The sequence below is a fragment of the Heterodontus francisci genome, chromosome 2 (genome assembly GCF_036365525.1).
Source record: "Heterodontus francisci isolate sHetFra1 chromosome 2, sHetFra1.hap1, whole genome shotgun sequence".
Classification (NCBI taxonomy): Eukaryota; Metazoa; Chordata; class Chondrichthyes; order Heterodontiformes; family Heterodontidae; genus Heterodontus; species Heterodontus francisci.
In genome coordinates this window covers 197,750,453-197,767,604 of record NC_090372.1, presented here as the reverse complement: position 1 = coordinate 197,767,604, position 17,152 = coordinate 197,750,453, and the positions used below count along the sequence as shown (strand labels likewise).

General features: G+C 40.0%; 1 protein-coding gene across 2 annotated transcripts in view; it reads left to right on the top strand.

The window, feature by feature from the left end:
- Window positions 1-15,205, top strand: part of rbm33a (RNA binding motif protein 33a) — a 236,255-nt gene extending 221,050 nt beyond the window's left edge. For both annotated transcript variants that reach the window (XM_068015013.1, XM_068015011.1), the window contains 2 exons: window positions 9,802-9,890; window positions 11,868-15,205. In XM_068015013.1, coding sequence (XP_067871114.1) covers window positions 9,802-9,890; window positions 11,868-11,919 — 141 coding nt within the window. In that variant the 3' untranslated portion in view covers window positions 11,920-15,205. The remainder of the gene's footprint in view (window positions 1-9,801; window positions 9,891-11,867) is intronic.
- Window positions 15,206-17,152: the final 1,947 nt, after the last annotated feature.

The window sequence follows — 17,152 nt, the reverse complement described above, 5'->3', positions numbered from 1 at the left end:
AACAGAGAATGCTTCTAGCTTTGTGTCTCCAGTTACTTCTCAAAAAAGATTCCCCTTGTTGCACATATGCAGAATGATCACTCAGTCAATTATGTTTTTTAATTGCACAAACTTGAAGTGGAAGCTTTGTCACAAAGCCAAAATGTAATAAGTGCTGTCAAATAGTCTTTTATTACTATAACTCTTCGATAACCTGCAGATTTTGTATCAACAGTTGTGCATGGCTTCCTCATTAACACACACTGTATGAAATCCCTTTCATATAATGCACATTTTGTATGGCCTTCAGCTGCTGCTGCTGTCTTAAGAGGTTCTGCTCATTCTTAATTATCATGCTTGGCTGATGAAAGGACACACATTTGTTTTAATATATTCATCCTTATGTGGAGGCTTAATTTGCCACAGTATAACTTCAGAAATAAGTTGCCACATTTTAAACCAAATTTTTGGTGGTATTTCTTCCAAAAGTGGTGATCCATCATTTTTGATTTAGTTGATTTCAAGAGAAAGTCAGAGAATCTATTTAATGTGTTCAATTTTAAGAGATATGGTATTGCTGAAAATAGAGACATGTTGTCGAAGCTATTTGTCTTGCATCCATCAGGACAATCTGAAAGAATACCAATGTTAGGGAAAACAACAACTTTATCCTATATGAGAAGTGAGTGTTGATTGGTTGGCAAGTGAACTCTGATTGGTAGAGGCGTTGCCATGGAGAATGCACCAGTTTATGGTGACTGACAGTTAAGTGCCAAGCTTTGTTTGAAATTTAAACCAGGCAGCTTGACTCTAGCCAAGGCATTGCCCTGTGGAATGAACCAGCGAGTAGCTGTCACTTACTTTGTTTAGCTGAAATAGGCGCAATGTTTGTACATGTTCTTTCTGTCTGCAAAGAACAGGGCCCTGTGTATTAATATATGTAGTTTCCAGTACGTGCAAATGTGCCACACTGCGAGCCCTACTGACAATCTTCAATTGGTTGTCAGCGTAATTCTTAGCACACTGAGGTTTACTTAGCAAATATTGTCCAATCGCGGAATCACATCTTATGTTGGACACTGTGTTTTGAGTTTTGCAAGCACGGACTATTTGGGTACGGCCTGTACCTTGCCCGCTGCGAACAGCAGAACGGACATGTTGTTTGATACGATCCGCCAGTCTTTGGGATGTACGGCTTATGTACCTAGCATCTCACTGGCATTGAAATTCATATATCACATTGTTCATTTGTATGATAGGCAGGACGTCTTTTTGGCTTCTCCATGGCAATGCCTCTACCAATCAGAGTTCACTTGCCAACCAATCAGTACTCTCCTCTATGTTTTCCCTTGCATTGGTATTCTTGTGAATTGTCCTGATGCGTGCAAGACGAAATGCTTCGAGAACATCTCCCTATTTTCAACAATACTCAATTCTGTGCTACCAAACGACTATTTAAGAGATTTCTGCTCACAGCAGTCCGTGAGAGCAACATGTGCTTCATTACTGGATGGGAGCAGTATTCTTGATATATTTCTTACATGTTTTCTATCCTGTTACTAGTGGCTTTATATTAATAGTTTATTCCACTGTATGCCCCAGTTATTCTATTTTATAGCAACAACTCTTCCTTTTAATATTGTCTTTCCACATTGGATGAGAGTATTCCAGGGAGTAGAGCTGAAGTAGTTCTGCTACCAATGGTTGTGTATTGGGGATGGAGGTGAGTTACATAAAAGCCCGGTCAGAAAACTGAGGGGTGTGGGAGGAGATCTGAGCCATAACTAGTTTGCAGAAATGAGGTGAAGCAAGTCTGGAGGGATTTGAAGATTTTAAATTTTAATAAGTTAGGGAACAGGGAGCCAATGAGACAAGGCAATGGACAGGTGAGTATTGGTGCGGAATAGGATTTGGGCAGTTGAGTTTTGTATAGGTTGGCATCTATAAAGGGTGGAGGGTGTGAGTTCAGCAAGGAATATGTTGGAGTAGCAGTGAAGCTCAGTTCTGCATCGAATAGAATGCCAAGCTTTTGCAAGTGTCTGAAACTGGTGTTTTCAGGGAATTCTATGGAATTAGTGGGGCAAGGGAAGAGTTTATGGTGAGGTCTGAAATAAAAATGGATTTTGGTTTTCCCAGTGTTCAGGTTGATGTCAGACAGGTAGACTGACAGCACAGAGGTGGTCATTGGACAGCTGAGGGCATTGACATGTATATGTGGAAATTGACATCGTGCGTGCAGATGATAACACTGAGGGACAACATGTAGATCCTTGAGGGACCTGGGAGGTGATGGTGCTCGGCTGGAAATGAGAGTCTTGCTGGAAATATAATTATCTGTCCAGTTTCAAGACCTGAAGAATGAAAACTTCCTTCTACTGAATGTCTGTCTTCAAAATTGAGCTTGTTTTGTCTGATTCCTGTGATGCAGACCCCCCCTCCCCCGACCACCTGCCAAGAATGAGGCATATTAATTTTGTCATATGAACATTGATTTTAAATTCTTGCTGGAGTGAGGAAATGACTTGTTAAACAGATCAGCCATGGCTGGAAAACAACATTTGCATACTAACGGGCAGTGCTTGGAGGGACAAAGGGGCTATCCCTGCTCCAATTTAACCCACAATAGACTTACAGCACCAGGTATTGTGTGTAAGAAGAGACATTCCAGGGTCGGCGAAGACAAGAGAATCCACAGACATGGTCAGACCAGCTAGTCGCATGACTAACCTGCTTGGCAACCTGGATTTTTCAGAATTGTACAAAGAGTTTGAACAAAAAAAGACTGTTTTGCTTCTGGAGGGAGAAGACCTCTCCTGTCTGCTCCCATCTCTTTCTCACAAGCCTCTGAACCCATTGAGGGCACATGAGCTTCAAGAGAGAAAAGTATCCTACATCGAACAAGGTTTAAGAAGAATACTGGGCCCCAAGGAAAAGCAAGACCTACCTACAATCAAGGACACTACAGCGAGTTCGAAGAACAGTAACTAAAACCATCTTCAGATATTGCCTCAAACTTTTCCACTTTATTCTCTTTTCTGTCTCTATCTGCATGTGTGCATCACGTATCCGTAGGTGTTAACCAAATCAGAGTTTAAGTTTAATATAGTTCAATCTTTTTTTTAAAACCTAAGAAAACCTGTTTGGCTAGTTTATTTGCCTTATAATTCTAAGTTAGTGAACAAGGATTCACTAAGGGGGAGCTAAAAAAACCGGTGTGTTTAAAATAAAACCCTGTTACAGTAAGACCAGGTGAATGCTCAGAGGGAACCCTGGACTCTTTTCTCACCTGGTGGTATCACGCCTATCAGCACACCTCCGCGCCAGATGGCAATTCCACAAAACTCTAGATCTATCCCTATAATCTTCTGTTCAGCTGTCAATTCACTTTAAGACTTAACTTTTCCAATGCTCTGTTTCCAACCTTAAACTTCAACTTAAAACAGTAGCCTTCATCTCACTCGCAGAAAGCCTCATGGTTCCAGTACCTAAACCAAGCTCCACTGCCTTTCTATGCCCCAGCATGCTGATTGAGTTGCTTGCCGCTACTTTTGTGACTGCCTCCTGTCTTGCAACTCTAAACTTATGCTCCGCTCCTCTTAACACTGAATTTCTCACCCCTTCTGTTCCACCATTACCAGCTGGCTTATTCAGCCACTGTTTCTATCCTGTGGAACTTTCGCTTCTCTCCCTCTTCCCCTGTTTTCAAAAGGTCTTTTGAAGTCTTTCGATTTCCCTGTCACAGCTTCCAGTTTGTCTTTTTTGCCTTTCCCTAGGCTCACCATATTCATTTCCTCCTTATTGTGGAATGCTCTGAGACAACTTCTGCCCATGAGGCATGGTATCGTAAGTCCAAAAAGTCAGGCATTAATTATCCTTTGGACGGCAAAGATATCCAATCCTGAAAATGAAGCCACTTTTGATAAATCTAATTTCTGAGACTGGTTTTGGGGGACAACTGGTACACATTTGTTAAAATAGGTGGTTCTTTTGATTTAACTGCTGAGCAGTTTCTCTAATGTGAACTCCTTATTAGATAATATTACAAATTACTCTTTATATTCTTTGATGTACAGCTTCATGTAGAAAAAAATAATTTTTAGAGGAGAAAAATTAGCGGTCACAGAATATTCTCAAGCAGGTTTGTTGCTGTAATATGAAAAGGCATGTGGGGGAATTATATGTTGCTCGTGCAGTTTTTTAAAATAGAACTTTTAAGTTCAGCCGTCCGCCAAAGCTATCACATATATAACCCATTAGTTACTTTCCACGTCTCTCAAATGGCATAGCACTCATTTGACATAACCTGAAAGGAGGTGTTCCCTGATATGCCTTTAAGTTTACTGTCAAAATGTCTTTCACAGAAAGGTCTCCAGGTCACTCTGCAAACTAACTCAAAAGTAGTTGCGTTCAATTGAAAAAAAATTCTAAAATGCTAATGGCAGCAGAAGAAAGTTGTCGATATTCTGTTCCCACTTTGGGAATTTAATGAGCGCTGAGTGTCAGACCTAATGCCTCTACTAATTACCCAGCAATAAATGAAAGACTGAGTGGGTAGTTAGGAACTCATAGACTGCAGGAAAGTACCTCTAGTTCATAAAACAGAATAAAATATGCAAATAAGACAATTGAATAAGAAAACTACTGAGAATTGGTAGCCCTAAGTGAGTAATACAAACTCTATTTTGGTGAAAGTCCATATAACGAGCTCCCCTGATGGCTCAGTGAATTTATCCAGTGAGTCACTCAGCCCTAATGATCAAACCTAGCTTTTCAGATGACAGTATATGTACCAAAACAATCCTTAGTACACAGGAGAAGAAAGGGGAAAATGACTCTTCTGACAGAATATCTTATCTAGAAATCATTGTCGAGCGTTACAGATGACTACTGGCTGTTTCTGTACGATATTGTTGAGAGACTGGTGCCACAGGAAATGTACTTGTTTAACTTACCATCACAATCTGGCTGGGCCACATCAAGCTCTATCATGCCTTGCTTGCCTTCGCCAAAACTACTCACTACTCTTTCTCCACCTCCCTGCCGTATTGATTTAAATCCTTTGCCACTGCTGTATTTACCAGATGTTCAAGGATGTTGGTGTAGCTTTGGATTAGATGAAAACTATCCCTTTGGAATAGCCTTCCCTTTTTCCAGAAATATGAACTCATTCCTCCGCCAGTCTTGCAGCCATGCACTAACTTCATTGACTATTACTTTTCTCCCTAACATGTCCAGCATGTGGCACGGGAAGCAATCTGGAGATTACCACCCTTTTAGGTCTTGTTCATCGGTCTAGTGCTGCTTAACTTCACTTCAAAACTGGAAATGTACTTCTATCATTCATGGTTCCAACATGGATCGTGACTTTTACTGGTAATTCCCCCTTTCCAAAAGTTTTTACATCTGTGCCACTCTTTAACTCTGCCATCAGGGAGGAAATGTACCATTTTTGATTCCCAATCATGACTGCAAACGAGCTATCTGTACCTCTGATTCTAGAAATCCCCTACTAGTGCCACTTTCCTATTCTTGTAGTCTACCAGCCTCTTACTGCTTTAGATTCTTCCTTGTTCCATTGTGTAATGTTGCTCAGGATTACGCTCTATTGATTTGCTAAGTATCCATTGGACAGTTCCAGTAACTTGGGTGTTCCTTGAACCTGCGGGTCCTGTCTCCTCCTGCTTCCCTGGCAGATAGGTATCACCTTCCCTCTTTCTCCACTATCCCTGTGTCCTGAATTGTCTAGCTCTGTCTTTTGGGTTACCACATTTTGGAGAGTGCAGTCTAGAAACACCTCATTCTCTGGTGTGGAGTGTGGCCAGTTGCTGCTCGAGCACAGAGATGCTTTGCTCCATTGACCCAACTCTCCATCACTGTCTGCAAATGTACAGCCCTGGAAGCACTGGATCCAAGATGGTTCACATTACCACACCCCACATTACACCATATGGATTTCCTAGACTGTCTGCACTGTACAGTTTGAGGACTCTACTTCCGACAGTTTCGGAGTGAAAAATGGAATGAAACAGGGTTTTGTCCCAGCCCCCACTCTGTTTGGCATCAACTTCTCCATGCTCCTGACTTTCACCTTCCCTGCAGGTATGGAAGGAGTCTACTTGCACTCTAGGTCAGACGGCAGTCTCTACAATCGATCAAGGCTGAAAGCGAAGACAAAAACACATCATATCCTGATCAGAGAACTCCTCTGCGCTGCTGATGCTGTGCTAGTCGCTCACGTGGAAACTCCGCTACAAAGACTTATGGACTGTCTCTCCCATGCCTGTAACTTGTTCTCCTTCACTCTAAGTGTCAAGAAAACCGTAGTCAACGGACAAAGTGTTGCATCCCCGCCCCTGATCATACTAAATAACACCTCACTGGTAGTGGTTAGCAAATTCTGCTATGTTGGGTCCACAGTGACAGACAATCTGTCCCTTGATGCAGAGCTCGATACACACATAGGGAAAGCAGCTACCACCTTTGGCCGACTCGCAAAACGTTCATGGGATAACAGCAAGTTGACCCTTCGGACTAAGCTGATGATTTCTAAGGCCTGTGTTCTCAGCACCTTGCTGCATGGCTGTGAAACATGGACGACTTAGAGCTACCAGGAAAAGAAGCTCAATAATTTCCATCTTCGCTGTCTGTGGCACATTCAGGACATATCCTGGCACGATAAAATCACAAACGCGGCAGTCTTCTCAAAGGCAGTGCTCCTGAGTGTCTTGGCACTAATCAAACAGAGGCGGCTTTTGTGGATCAGACATGTCCTCAGAACGGAAGATGGTTGCATACCTAAGGACAACCTGTATGGTGAGGTAGCCAGGGCCAGACGCCCAAAGCTGCGCTTTAAGGATGCTTGCAAGCGTGACATGAAGGCCCTAAATGTCGACTATCGCACCTGGGAGTCACTAGCTGGTGGAAGGGAAATGGCGACACATCCTGTGGACTGCTGTGAACTACTATGACGACCAGTGGCTACAGCAGCTTGGCAACAGGCGCCAATGCCGAAAATAACAACTCTCAGCCTCACTTTGCAGCTTCATGTGCGGCACTTGCGGCAGAACCTGCCTATCAAGGATTGGCGTTTACAGCCATCAGCAAAGGTACACGAAGCGCAGACACTCCACCTAAATGGATTGTTTGCTGCACTTCCATCATCTGGCATAGATGGAAGATTGCCAACCAACCTTTGTACTTGGAAAAAAAAATGTAACTATGTTTAGCCTGAACTCTCCGGCTTGCACCGAACTGCACTTACTGATTCACGCAAGCATTAATTATAGAAAAACACCTCAGTTACCTCAAGCCCTTCAATTATGAACTCCCTGCTAAGGCTAGCTCTGGCTGTTCTAATGTCAGAGTGCACCTAATCACATCTTTCGTAACCAATTAATTACCTATTAGTACCTCAAACAAACCCTCAGAAGCCTGAATATTGAACAGCTAAAATTAATGAACTCTATTGATAAATAAATGAGCACATCAGTATGTCCTAATCTCTGTCACTGAGGCTAAATTTCACACGCCTCACACTTTATACTAGTTTCTTGCAGCTCATCTATAACTATCTTGTGAAGGAGTCGGGCGGCGCAGTGGTTAGCACCGCAGCCTCACAGCTGCAGTGACCCGGGTTCAATTCTGGGTACTGTCTGTGTGGAGTTTGCAAGTTCTCCCTATGACCGCATGGGTTTTCGCCGGGTGCTCTGGTTTCCTCCCACAGCCAAAGACTTGCAGGTTAATAGGTAAATTGGCCATTGTAAATTGCCCCTAGTGTAGGTAGATCATAGGAGAATAGTGGGGATGTGGTAGGGAATATGGGATTAATGTAGGATTAGTATAAATGGGTGGTTGTTGTTCGGCACAGACTCGGTGGGCCGAAGGGCCTGTTTCAGTGCTGTATTTCTAAATAAATAAATATCTTGCATGGCATTGCTAAGTCTAGTACTTTTATCCTCTAACTGGCTTGTAAGTAGATAGTTTTCACAATTCTCTACACTTCCAGATTGCAACATAAAAGTTTCAAGCAGATAGCATCATATAGTTTTCTGACCAAATCTGTTGATTTTAAAGGAGTAGTGTTTCTTATGTTTCTTTTATTGTTATACTGTACTTTCTGTTTACGTTTATTATTCCAGTAGCTCTGGACAACAGTTGATTTAGAGGTGTACTATATTGCATGCTGCAACTCATTTAATAATTAGCAATAACAAAGCCTTGCATTCTGACACTGGTCCATCAGGTGCTGTCATTAATTCTCTAGTCCAATTCTCTCTGCTCCTTTCAATTCTTACCTGGTTGCACACCATTTGATTTTATTAGAGGAAATATCTGTGAACATGGGAATTTAGCAAATGTTAAATGTTTAAAGTACTTCACTGATCTACCTTTTGATTTAAGTTGTGTGTTTGCTTAGTACTAAAGTACTAGAGCTTAGATCCTTCTGATTGGCATCTGAGTCAGGAACAGATGGCTGTTGATCTAAACTTTCAGTAGAAAATTGAGAACCTGCTGGGAACTAGGACTGAAAATTAAAGTATTCTCAATATATTATGTTCTACTCATGACGTTACAGCTAAATGCATCACATGACACCTAGCCATTTGGACCAGTGAGGTTAAGCTAGTCTAATGGCCATGAAACCATTGTCGATTGTTGTAAAAACCCATCTGGTTCACTAATGTCCTTTAGGGAAGGAGATCTGCTGTCCTTACCTAGTCTGGCCTACATGTGACTCCAGATCCACAGCAATGTGGTTGACTCTTACATGCCCTCGAAATGGCCTAGCAAGCCATTCAGTTCAAGGGCAATTAGGGATGGGCAATAAATGCTGGCCTGGCCTGCGACGCCCACATCCCATGAAAGAATTTTTAAAAAGCATTAAACTCTAGTCTGTTGTTCATTTCAACCAGAGCAGAAATTGAGGCATTGTTTTTAGTCTGAGAATCCGTATGAAAAACCGACTAGAAATGTGAGATGCCAGCTAGGGTGAGGTCAGGATCTACTGTGATCTGACCAAAATCAAAAGAGAAGAAGTACACACTGGATGCAAGGTATGGAGAAAATAGGGATGGAGACAGTTGATACGTTAGAAGTCGGAGTCTTAATGATGGATCAGTTAGGAGGTTTGAAGCTATTTTTGGTCAAACAGGACACTGAAATTGTGCATGTTTGGGCTGAACTTGAGTGAGCATCTGTGAAAAGAATGGAATTTGAAGTTGGGAGGGAAGCTCGGAGGCTGAGTTTCTGGTGGTAGCTGGACAGGATGGCTTTGATCTTCTGAGTTGAGCTGAAAAAAGTGAGACATACAAGATGAATAAGGAAAAAAACATTAATAACTGAAAAGTTGAAGAGTAACAAATGCAAGTTGGAGCAAAGCAAATTAATAGAAAGGAGAGCTGGATGAATGAGTAAAATGTTTGGCATTCAAAATTTTTTAACTTCCATTCAGTATAAATGGACTGAATGAGATGAGCTTTATTTTAGATGCTAGTAATTTGACAAGCTTGTAATTACCACAAAATTGTGTATTTAAGTTGTATTTGATTTGTCCTTCTGACATTTAGCTGAGAAGTAAGTAAATATGAATTGCCATTTTGTAGAATCATCTAATGATGCAGCACAGAAGATCGTGCCTGCGCACATTGGTGCAGCTGTCCAATTAGTTCCACTTCCTTGCTGTTTTCCACATAGCCCTCTTTTTAAAAAAAATTCAACTGTTTATGCAATTCCCTTTTAAAAGTTAGTATTGACTTTGTTTCCACCATCCTTTCTCCAAAATCATTCCATAAAACACCTTCCTTATGCCTTTTAATATTGCAGGACTTCAAGATGATGCGAGAACAACGAAAAGCCATTGCAAAATTCAAGGAACCTGCACATGCTTCAGCTTTTCAGCAGAAATTCCACAGGTAAATTTCAGTCAAGATTAACAAGTGAAACAAATTTTCTGTGTATAAAATGTAGATTTGGATTTAATTAGTCTGTTTATTCCTGAATTCTTTTGTTCTGCTATTGGAATGTAATATTCTTTGGGTATTATTTTGTAAGCTATGCACCAGGTAACTCCAGGCACTATAGCTTTTTTATGCCTGACATGAAAATAAACACTGGAGTGGGGATTTCAACTCCCCCTAACTAGGAGTGAGTTAATTGAGCAGCTCTTTTCCTGCTCCAACCCAATACTGTCCTGCATGTTTGTGTCATCAGCTTAAATTGTATGAACACCTCATTAATATATAGTAATCGGGCCCTATAGCTAAGAGAGGAGCCAGAGCCAATTTTAATGAACTACTATCTAGAACTACCACTGTGGTTGCTCTGACCAGTAAAATCTACAGAAGCATAAGTGGAGGCCGCAAAGGCTGAGCATATTCTGGACGTTTGTCTCCCTTCAAGCCTGTGGAACTCTGAACATCCTTCCCCACTCCTATCCGCAGATTGCCCCTGCCTTGGCCTGTCAGTAGCTTCTTTACGTCTCTTCAGGCAGCTGACCAGCAGGGTGTTGAGGAACTTCAACTGTTAAAATTGTCAGGCCTCTCAAAGAGGCTTCAGCTGAGAAATTTGTCGGTTTTTCCCCTGGATTTTTGCATGAGAGTTAAAATTCACTTTTGGTTGTTTGAAACCTTTATCACCACCAGACTTGACTTTTCCAACATGCTCATAGCCGGCAAGGTCTGTGATCTTGTCCTGTCAGCACCTCTTTTGTTATCTCTTGCCCTACCCCCGCTTTACTTGCTTAGAGAACCTATTACATTTCTAGCCTGTGCCAGTTCTGATGAGGGGTCACTGACCTGAAACGTTAACTCTTCTTCTCTCTCCACAGATGCTGCCAGACCTGTGGAGTATTTCCAGCATTTCTTGTTTTTATTTCAGATTTCCAGCATCTGCAGTATTTTGCTTTTATCGTAAAGCGGAGCTTATCTAGAGCTCTACTACCATCATCCAGTCCATAGTGTTTTTTTTAATTTATTCATTCATGGGATGTGGGTGTCGGTGGCTAGGCCACCATTTATTGCCCATCCCTAATTGCCCTTGAGAATGTGGTGGTGAGATGCCTTCTTGAACCACTGCAGTCCATGTGAGGTAGGTACACCCACAGTGCTGTTAGGAAGGGAGTTCCAGGATTTTGACCCAGCGACAGTGAAGGAACGGCGATATAGTTCCAAGTTAGGATGGTGTGTGACTTGGAGGGGAACTTGCAGGTGGCTGCCCTTGTCCTTCTAGTTGGTAGAGGTGTCGGGTTTGGAATGTGCTGTCTAAGGAACTCCTCTCGTTCTCATCCCCTCAGTCCTTGCTGGCATCTGATGTCTCCTCATATTCATTTGGAAATCTTTCCATGACTTTGCTTCATCCTATCAACACTTCCTCCAGCTACATCACAACAGTGATTACGTTACAAAATTACTTCCTTGGCTATAAAGTTCTTTATGATATCCTGAGATTTCAGTCTGTATTACTGTGTGCACCACCTGCCTCTGTTCCACCGTTAGTAGCAGAGCTGTGAGTCATCATTCCCCTGCATATTGTCCTCCCAACTCCTTGTATCACCACATATCTTGCCCACCTTCAAAAATTACCTTGAAACCTACGTCATTAATGATGTGTTTGGTCTTCTCTAATTTCCTGATTCGCATTCAGTGTCTGACCTCCTTTGTGAATCACCTAAAGGTATGACATAACTAAGACATCAAACCCAATAATGTGGAGATACCTGGGCTTTCATTTGTGTCCTTTCATGCTCAAATCATAATCTGTAAAATAATTCAGAATGAACAGAAGTGATATTTGAGACTTGTTTATTGTTGAGACAAATTTTACATGCATTTTTTTCTAACCCTGGAAACCATTTGATTGAATTGCATTACTTTTCCTTGCACATTTTGCAGGCACATGATAGATCTGTCTCATATCAATGTGGCACTGATCATGGATGAATGATATTCTTTGAATGAAAACAAAGCTTCGTACTAGTGCAGAAGTTCAGATCAAGTCAAATGAAGATACGAAATGGCAGAACTATCATACAGTGATCAAAATTTCTAGCCAGTGTATATGCTGTTAAATTGGTGAAACCAAAGGAGTTGGCCCAGGTCCAGTGGGGGATGAAGTATGTGATGCCACTGAAGAAGACTGTGTTTGTACTCTTGTTTCTACATGTTTATTGTTTATTGTCACCAAATGGAACAAAGTCTTTAGCAAAAACACCTCTGTGGATTCAAAGTACCACACAAGAATAACTTAACTGTGAACAGTGACTGAAGTAGGCACTGTAGAAGTAGGACAGCTGCTTATCAAACATAATAGAGGACTTTAATGGTGAATAACATTAGATAATGGTTGCTGCAGACTTCTTTCCTTGCAGGTTTATATTTAGGGGCCAAATATAACCCCCTTTTAAACTATTTTGTACCTATAGCATGACTAGCTTCAAAATAGTGCATCATTTTGCCCTTCTAAAGTAATATTAGCTGAAAGGAACTCAGAATTGCCTTGAGAAATGCATGCTGATAGCTTTGCATTTCAAATGCAAATTAGTCCATTGTTTTAACCCTCTTTTGAAAGATGCTTAACTACAAGATTTATGATGCTAGGTAGAAACTTAAAGGCAGTATATTTGATGAGAGGCTTGCCTGTTAGTTGTGGATTGGGATTTTATTTTTGTTGTCTGGCAAAAAGCTTCAATGAGGAAAAATTGAAATTAATACCAGTTTGTTCTGTCAGTAAGATGTACATTAATTTTAATGAAAGACATGATTTGAAGGAAAAATAACTTAAATATTCAGGTCATAAAAACACATTCTGATCCCTTCTGTTTGTTCAGCAAGCGGTAAAACGTCAAATTATTTAACTTATAAGATGAAATGTGAAGATTTTCAACCTGTTTTAGGCAAAATAATCTTGAAGGTTGAACCTTTGTGTCAAATATCCAAGATACCTGATCATCATCTGGAAAACATAGCTATTTATGTTATTTGAGTTGTAGAAAACGGTGCGATCTAGTTCAGTGCTAGTTATGGATTGACGGTAGATTCAAATACAGCCATTATACGAGGGCTGCCAGAGCAGTAGTGGAATGAGTGTCCTGTTACTTTACTACATGATGTTCTGTAGTTGGGTTGCTCCACATTATAGACCATGAGATTGTGACTGAACTAAGAACTACTTCTGAGCTTTCTGCAGGTATATTTGAATATTTTGTCCACAGTTGTACCTTAGAGCATTCATCACTGTGGTGGTAATTATCTGTTACCTTATGTGAAACCTTTTGATTTCGTATTTAAGTATTATAAACTGAGCCCCGTTCCAACATACGTCAATATACTTAAAACTCCAGAATCAGGTTTTCATGTGCTTGTCTGCTGGTTAGTGACTTTTTTTTAACCACCATATCTGCTGAATTTCAGCCATCCATATAAACAAATGTTTCACTGCCACAGGCAATGACTCCTGATTCGATCAATTTTGTATCTTGGATCTGCTGGTGAAATTGTCCAACCACCAGCCTGCCAAAACAGATGGGCCTCTGCCTTTGCCGATGACAATGAAAACTGAAGGACCTTCAGAAATGCAGTTGTTTTGCGAGAGCTCTTTTGGTTGGGATGGGGGAAGAAGAGAGAATTGTTTTAGGTTTTTTTTAGTGTGTGCTGCACAGACTTCTATCAGTCTACATTTCACAACACATTTTATCGAGTATCTTTGTATAAAGAGGAGTATTTTTCTTCCTGTTCAGAAGATTGGGAATTAATACTTTTGAGTTGCTAGTTATATCACCTACATATCAATCATCCTGTGCGGAAGGAAATTGTGCAATTAAATCAGCTTTTGTTTGACTTAGTCAGTATTTAACTTAAGTACAGCTATAGAAACTGTCATGGCAGATTTGATTGTCAAAGAGACTTGGATATCTGACTTGCTTTGTGGTGAAAAAATATATGGGTGTTCATAGTGCTACGGTTTTATTACATGCTTTGAGAGAGTCTGCCCTGTGCAACCCCTTTTAATGAAACTATCCAACAATTATAGGAGAACAAAGTGCTTCAACTTCATTGATTGACTCCCAGATTTGTCAGATGTTGCAGCTCATTGAGGATTTATAATTACTTTCATAAAATAGATCAGTATATCAACTGCATGTTCTGTTTATGCTGATTTGTGGCTGTAAAATGCAGTTTCTTGCATTGTAAACATTGGAGGTTTATCACTGACCACGCAGAACTACAAAAAAAGAATAAGCAGTAGGGAATTTTCCAACAATTGGAGGTGGGGGCTGCAGAGCTAGGAATAAATTGAGGTTAAGTGCAAGTTGTCTTTTTTATTGGATGCTGAATCCTGAGTTGACGCAAGGATTGAAAGTATCATGCAGGTTTTCATTTTGGTTTTATCAGGCCTGCCACAGACTCCTGTGTGAAGAAGTAGAATCTTGTTGTTTGCAATTGGTTGTAATGCTTCTAACCAGGCCTGCGTGTAATGGAGCTGTTTATGCCAGTTCCTGCTATATGAGGAACAGTTTGATTGTATCATGATCACATATAGATGGATTGAAATGTATTACAGATGGTAAGGGTTATTGGCCTTCACTTTTGTTCCGTTATTTGGGTTTGTGTGATGTCATGCACAAAATTTGAGTCAGACATTTTGGTTCAGTTTGATGATTACACTTCTAATATCTTCAATTTGGAAAACCAAATAGGTTACAGCTCATACATAGTCCCAGCAACAATACAGCTTGTATTTTATATATATTATAAATATATATCATATATATGAAATATAACTTGAATTATTGAAGTAGCAACTTGCATTGCTGAAATCTTTTGAGAGAAGAGTGTTTACTAGTTTATATGGCAGTGGCCAAATTGCCGGAGGGAAGATATAGTGGGATAGGGCATGTCACATTAAGGATATAAGTGTGGTAAAACTGTAGGTGTATAGGGGAAGATTTGCTGCAACCATCATCAGAGTTGTTCACTGCACCTTAGTGGGTTTCACTTAGTGCAAAGAACCATTTGTATGGCAGCATGTAAGTAGAGCAAAATGCTTTCAAGTCATCATCCGTGGTGTTCATCTACTTTTTAGATGTTGTGCATTAGCTAATACTTTCTGAAGTTGCTTGTGTTTTTTCCATGTATTTTATTTCAAAGTTTATTGGATGCAATGACTATTGACATGAAACAAGACATCCTGTGTATTAATACATTTTTATAAAGATCACAGTTCTTCCATATGTACTTTCTCCTGTTTATTTACATGAGTCTTTTTACTCAGGGGTGATATTTTGCAAACTCTTGCGTGTGTATGTGGAGCCAAATATTTTTTATCCCACATGCAGATAAGTCCTGGTGTGAGTAGTGGGGTGCACAGTGGTTTAAACACAAATTTGTACACTGTATGTTAAAGTTGAGTTTTAATATAGAATAATTTGAATTAAATTGGATAACTTTTTATTTTCTGGAGGTTTATGGGCATCTCGTGTAGATACTAAATTGGTTGCCCTACGTATTGTAAAAAGTGCAACTTTGTATTGGTCAGTAATGAGCCAGGAATACATCTTAATATTTTAAAGGGATACATAATTGCGATGTACATGATGGTCCACTTTTATGTCTCCTACATACAGTATTCTAAAATTAGTGGTTGCCTTGAGGTGCTAGGGTAACCTACATTTTATGGATGTGGAAGCAGTAAACTAATGCCACAGAGAGCAAATGGCTTTTCTGGTGTGCTCCAGGAAACGTTGAGTTATGCTGTTTCTTTGCTGATGGGGACTGTAGTTTCATGTTTAATCCATGTCAGCTGAGCTCTGATTTCAATTTTAAAATGTAGACCACAGCTCCTGCTCAGTTTGGAGAAGTCATGACTTGATGGTTCATGCTACATGCCCTCAGCCAATTTTGACTCCCAACATCTGCTTGCTATTACTTAAAATGTTTGGCACATTGAGCAGCACCCATTCCATGCGAGAGTTTGTCAGGGAAATTTTAAAATACTGTATGTAGAATACGTGCTAAGAACTTTTAAACTAAGTACTTACTGCCGTCCCCTCCCCCACCCCCCAAAAAAAAGGATGTCCCCATTTAATTGTGTTTTTTCCGATTTAACACTCGAAAGTTTTGCTAATAGCTGCAGGTTAACAATTGTAAAAGGAAAATTGTCATCTTTATTCATACCTAGCTTATTTATTTAAAAACACATTCAATTTGTTGTTTAATTGACATATGACTTGATGTATTTAGTGGAAGATTTGGAGCAATCTTAGCTGGATTTTTGGTTTTTGAAAGACATCTAGTCAAAACATTAACTATTAGTTTTGATCGAAAATTCTCACTAAACTGAGTACTGTAATTGTTGTATTCCCCTTCTCCCACACCTCCAGAATCTGCTACACATAACTTGAAAGGGTAGACAATAAACTAGTTAGTCAGATTCAAGGAAATATTTAAATACTTTAAAGTACTACTTCGACAATGTGAAATATCCTGTAGTACTGTGTATGAATAACAGTGTCGTCTTTATGGCAATTCAAACTGGCCACAACTGATTGCCCTGATTGAAGAGTTAAAATGTAAAAGTGTAAGCGAACAGGAGTAGCCATGTGCCCCCGTTTAGTTTAATATCTTGTAATGTCTTTGCTTGTCAGCAAGGCTGTGAGCACTGGGTTTTTGGTTGGTTCATTTATATTTGAATATTCTGTCAAATGGTTAGAATTAAAAATCAACCATGTGGATATTTCAAAATCTCAGCTATATTCTCTAGTTTAGTATTGTGTTACGTGGTGTAGCTTTTGCACTTGTGATGTTCCTTTAGTGTAGCAAGTTTGTCTTGCTTTCTTTATGTGGCGTTGCTTTATTTGTTTTCAATTTGGCTTCACTTACTCACTTCAGATTTTAAATATTTATTTATATATTGTGTTTTGTTTCCTGCACTTGTAGAATAGAAACTCTATAATCGTTTTTTATATATATACACATATGGTAGAGAAATCAAGAATAGATTGATCCGTGACTCAAAGGTTCGATGTTTGTTGAGTTGTTATACAGCCCTGGTGTTGAAATTGTATTTAACATTATATCACAAGTCAGATACTTTAGTAGGGCTCATTGCCCCTTCTTTTACACTTACAATGTCCATGCTTTAGAAATAACCATTTTTTTCCACAACCATTAATGATCAC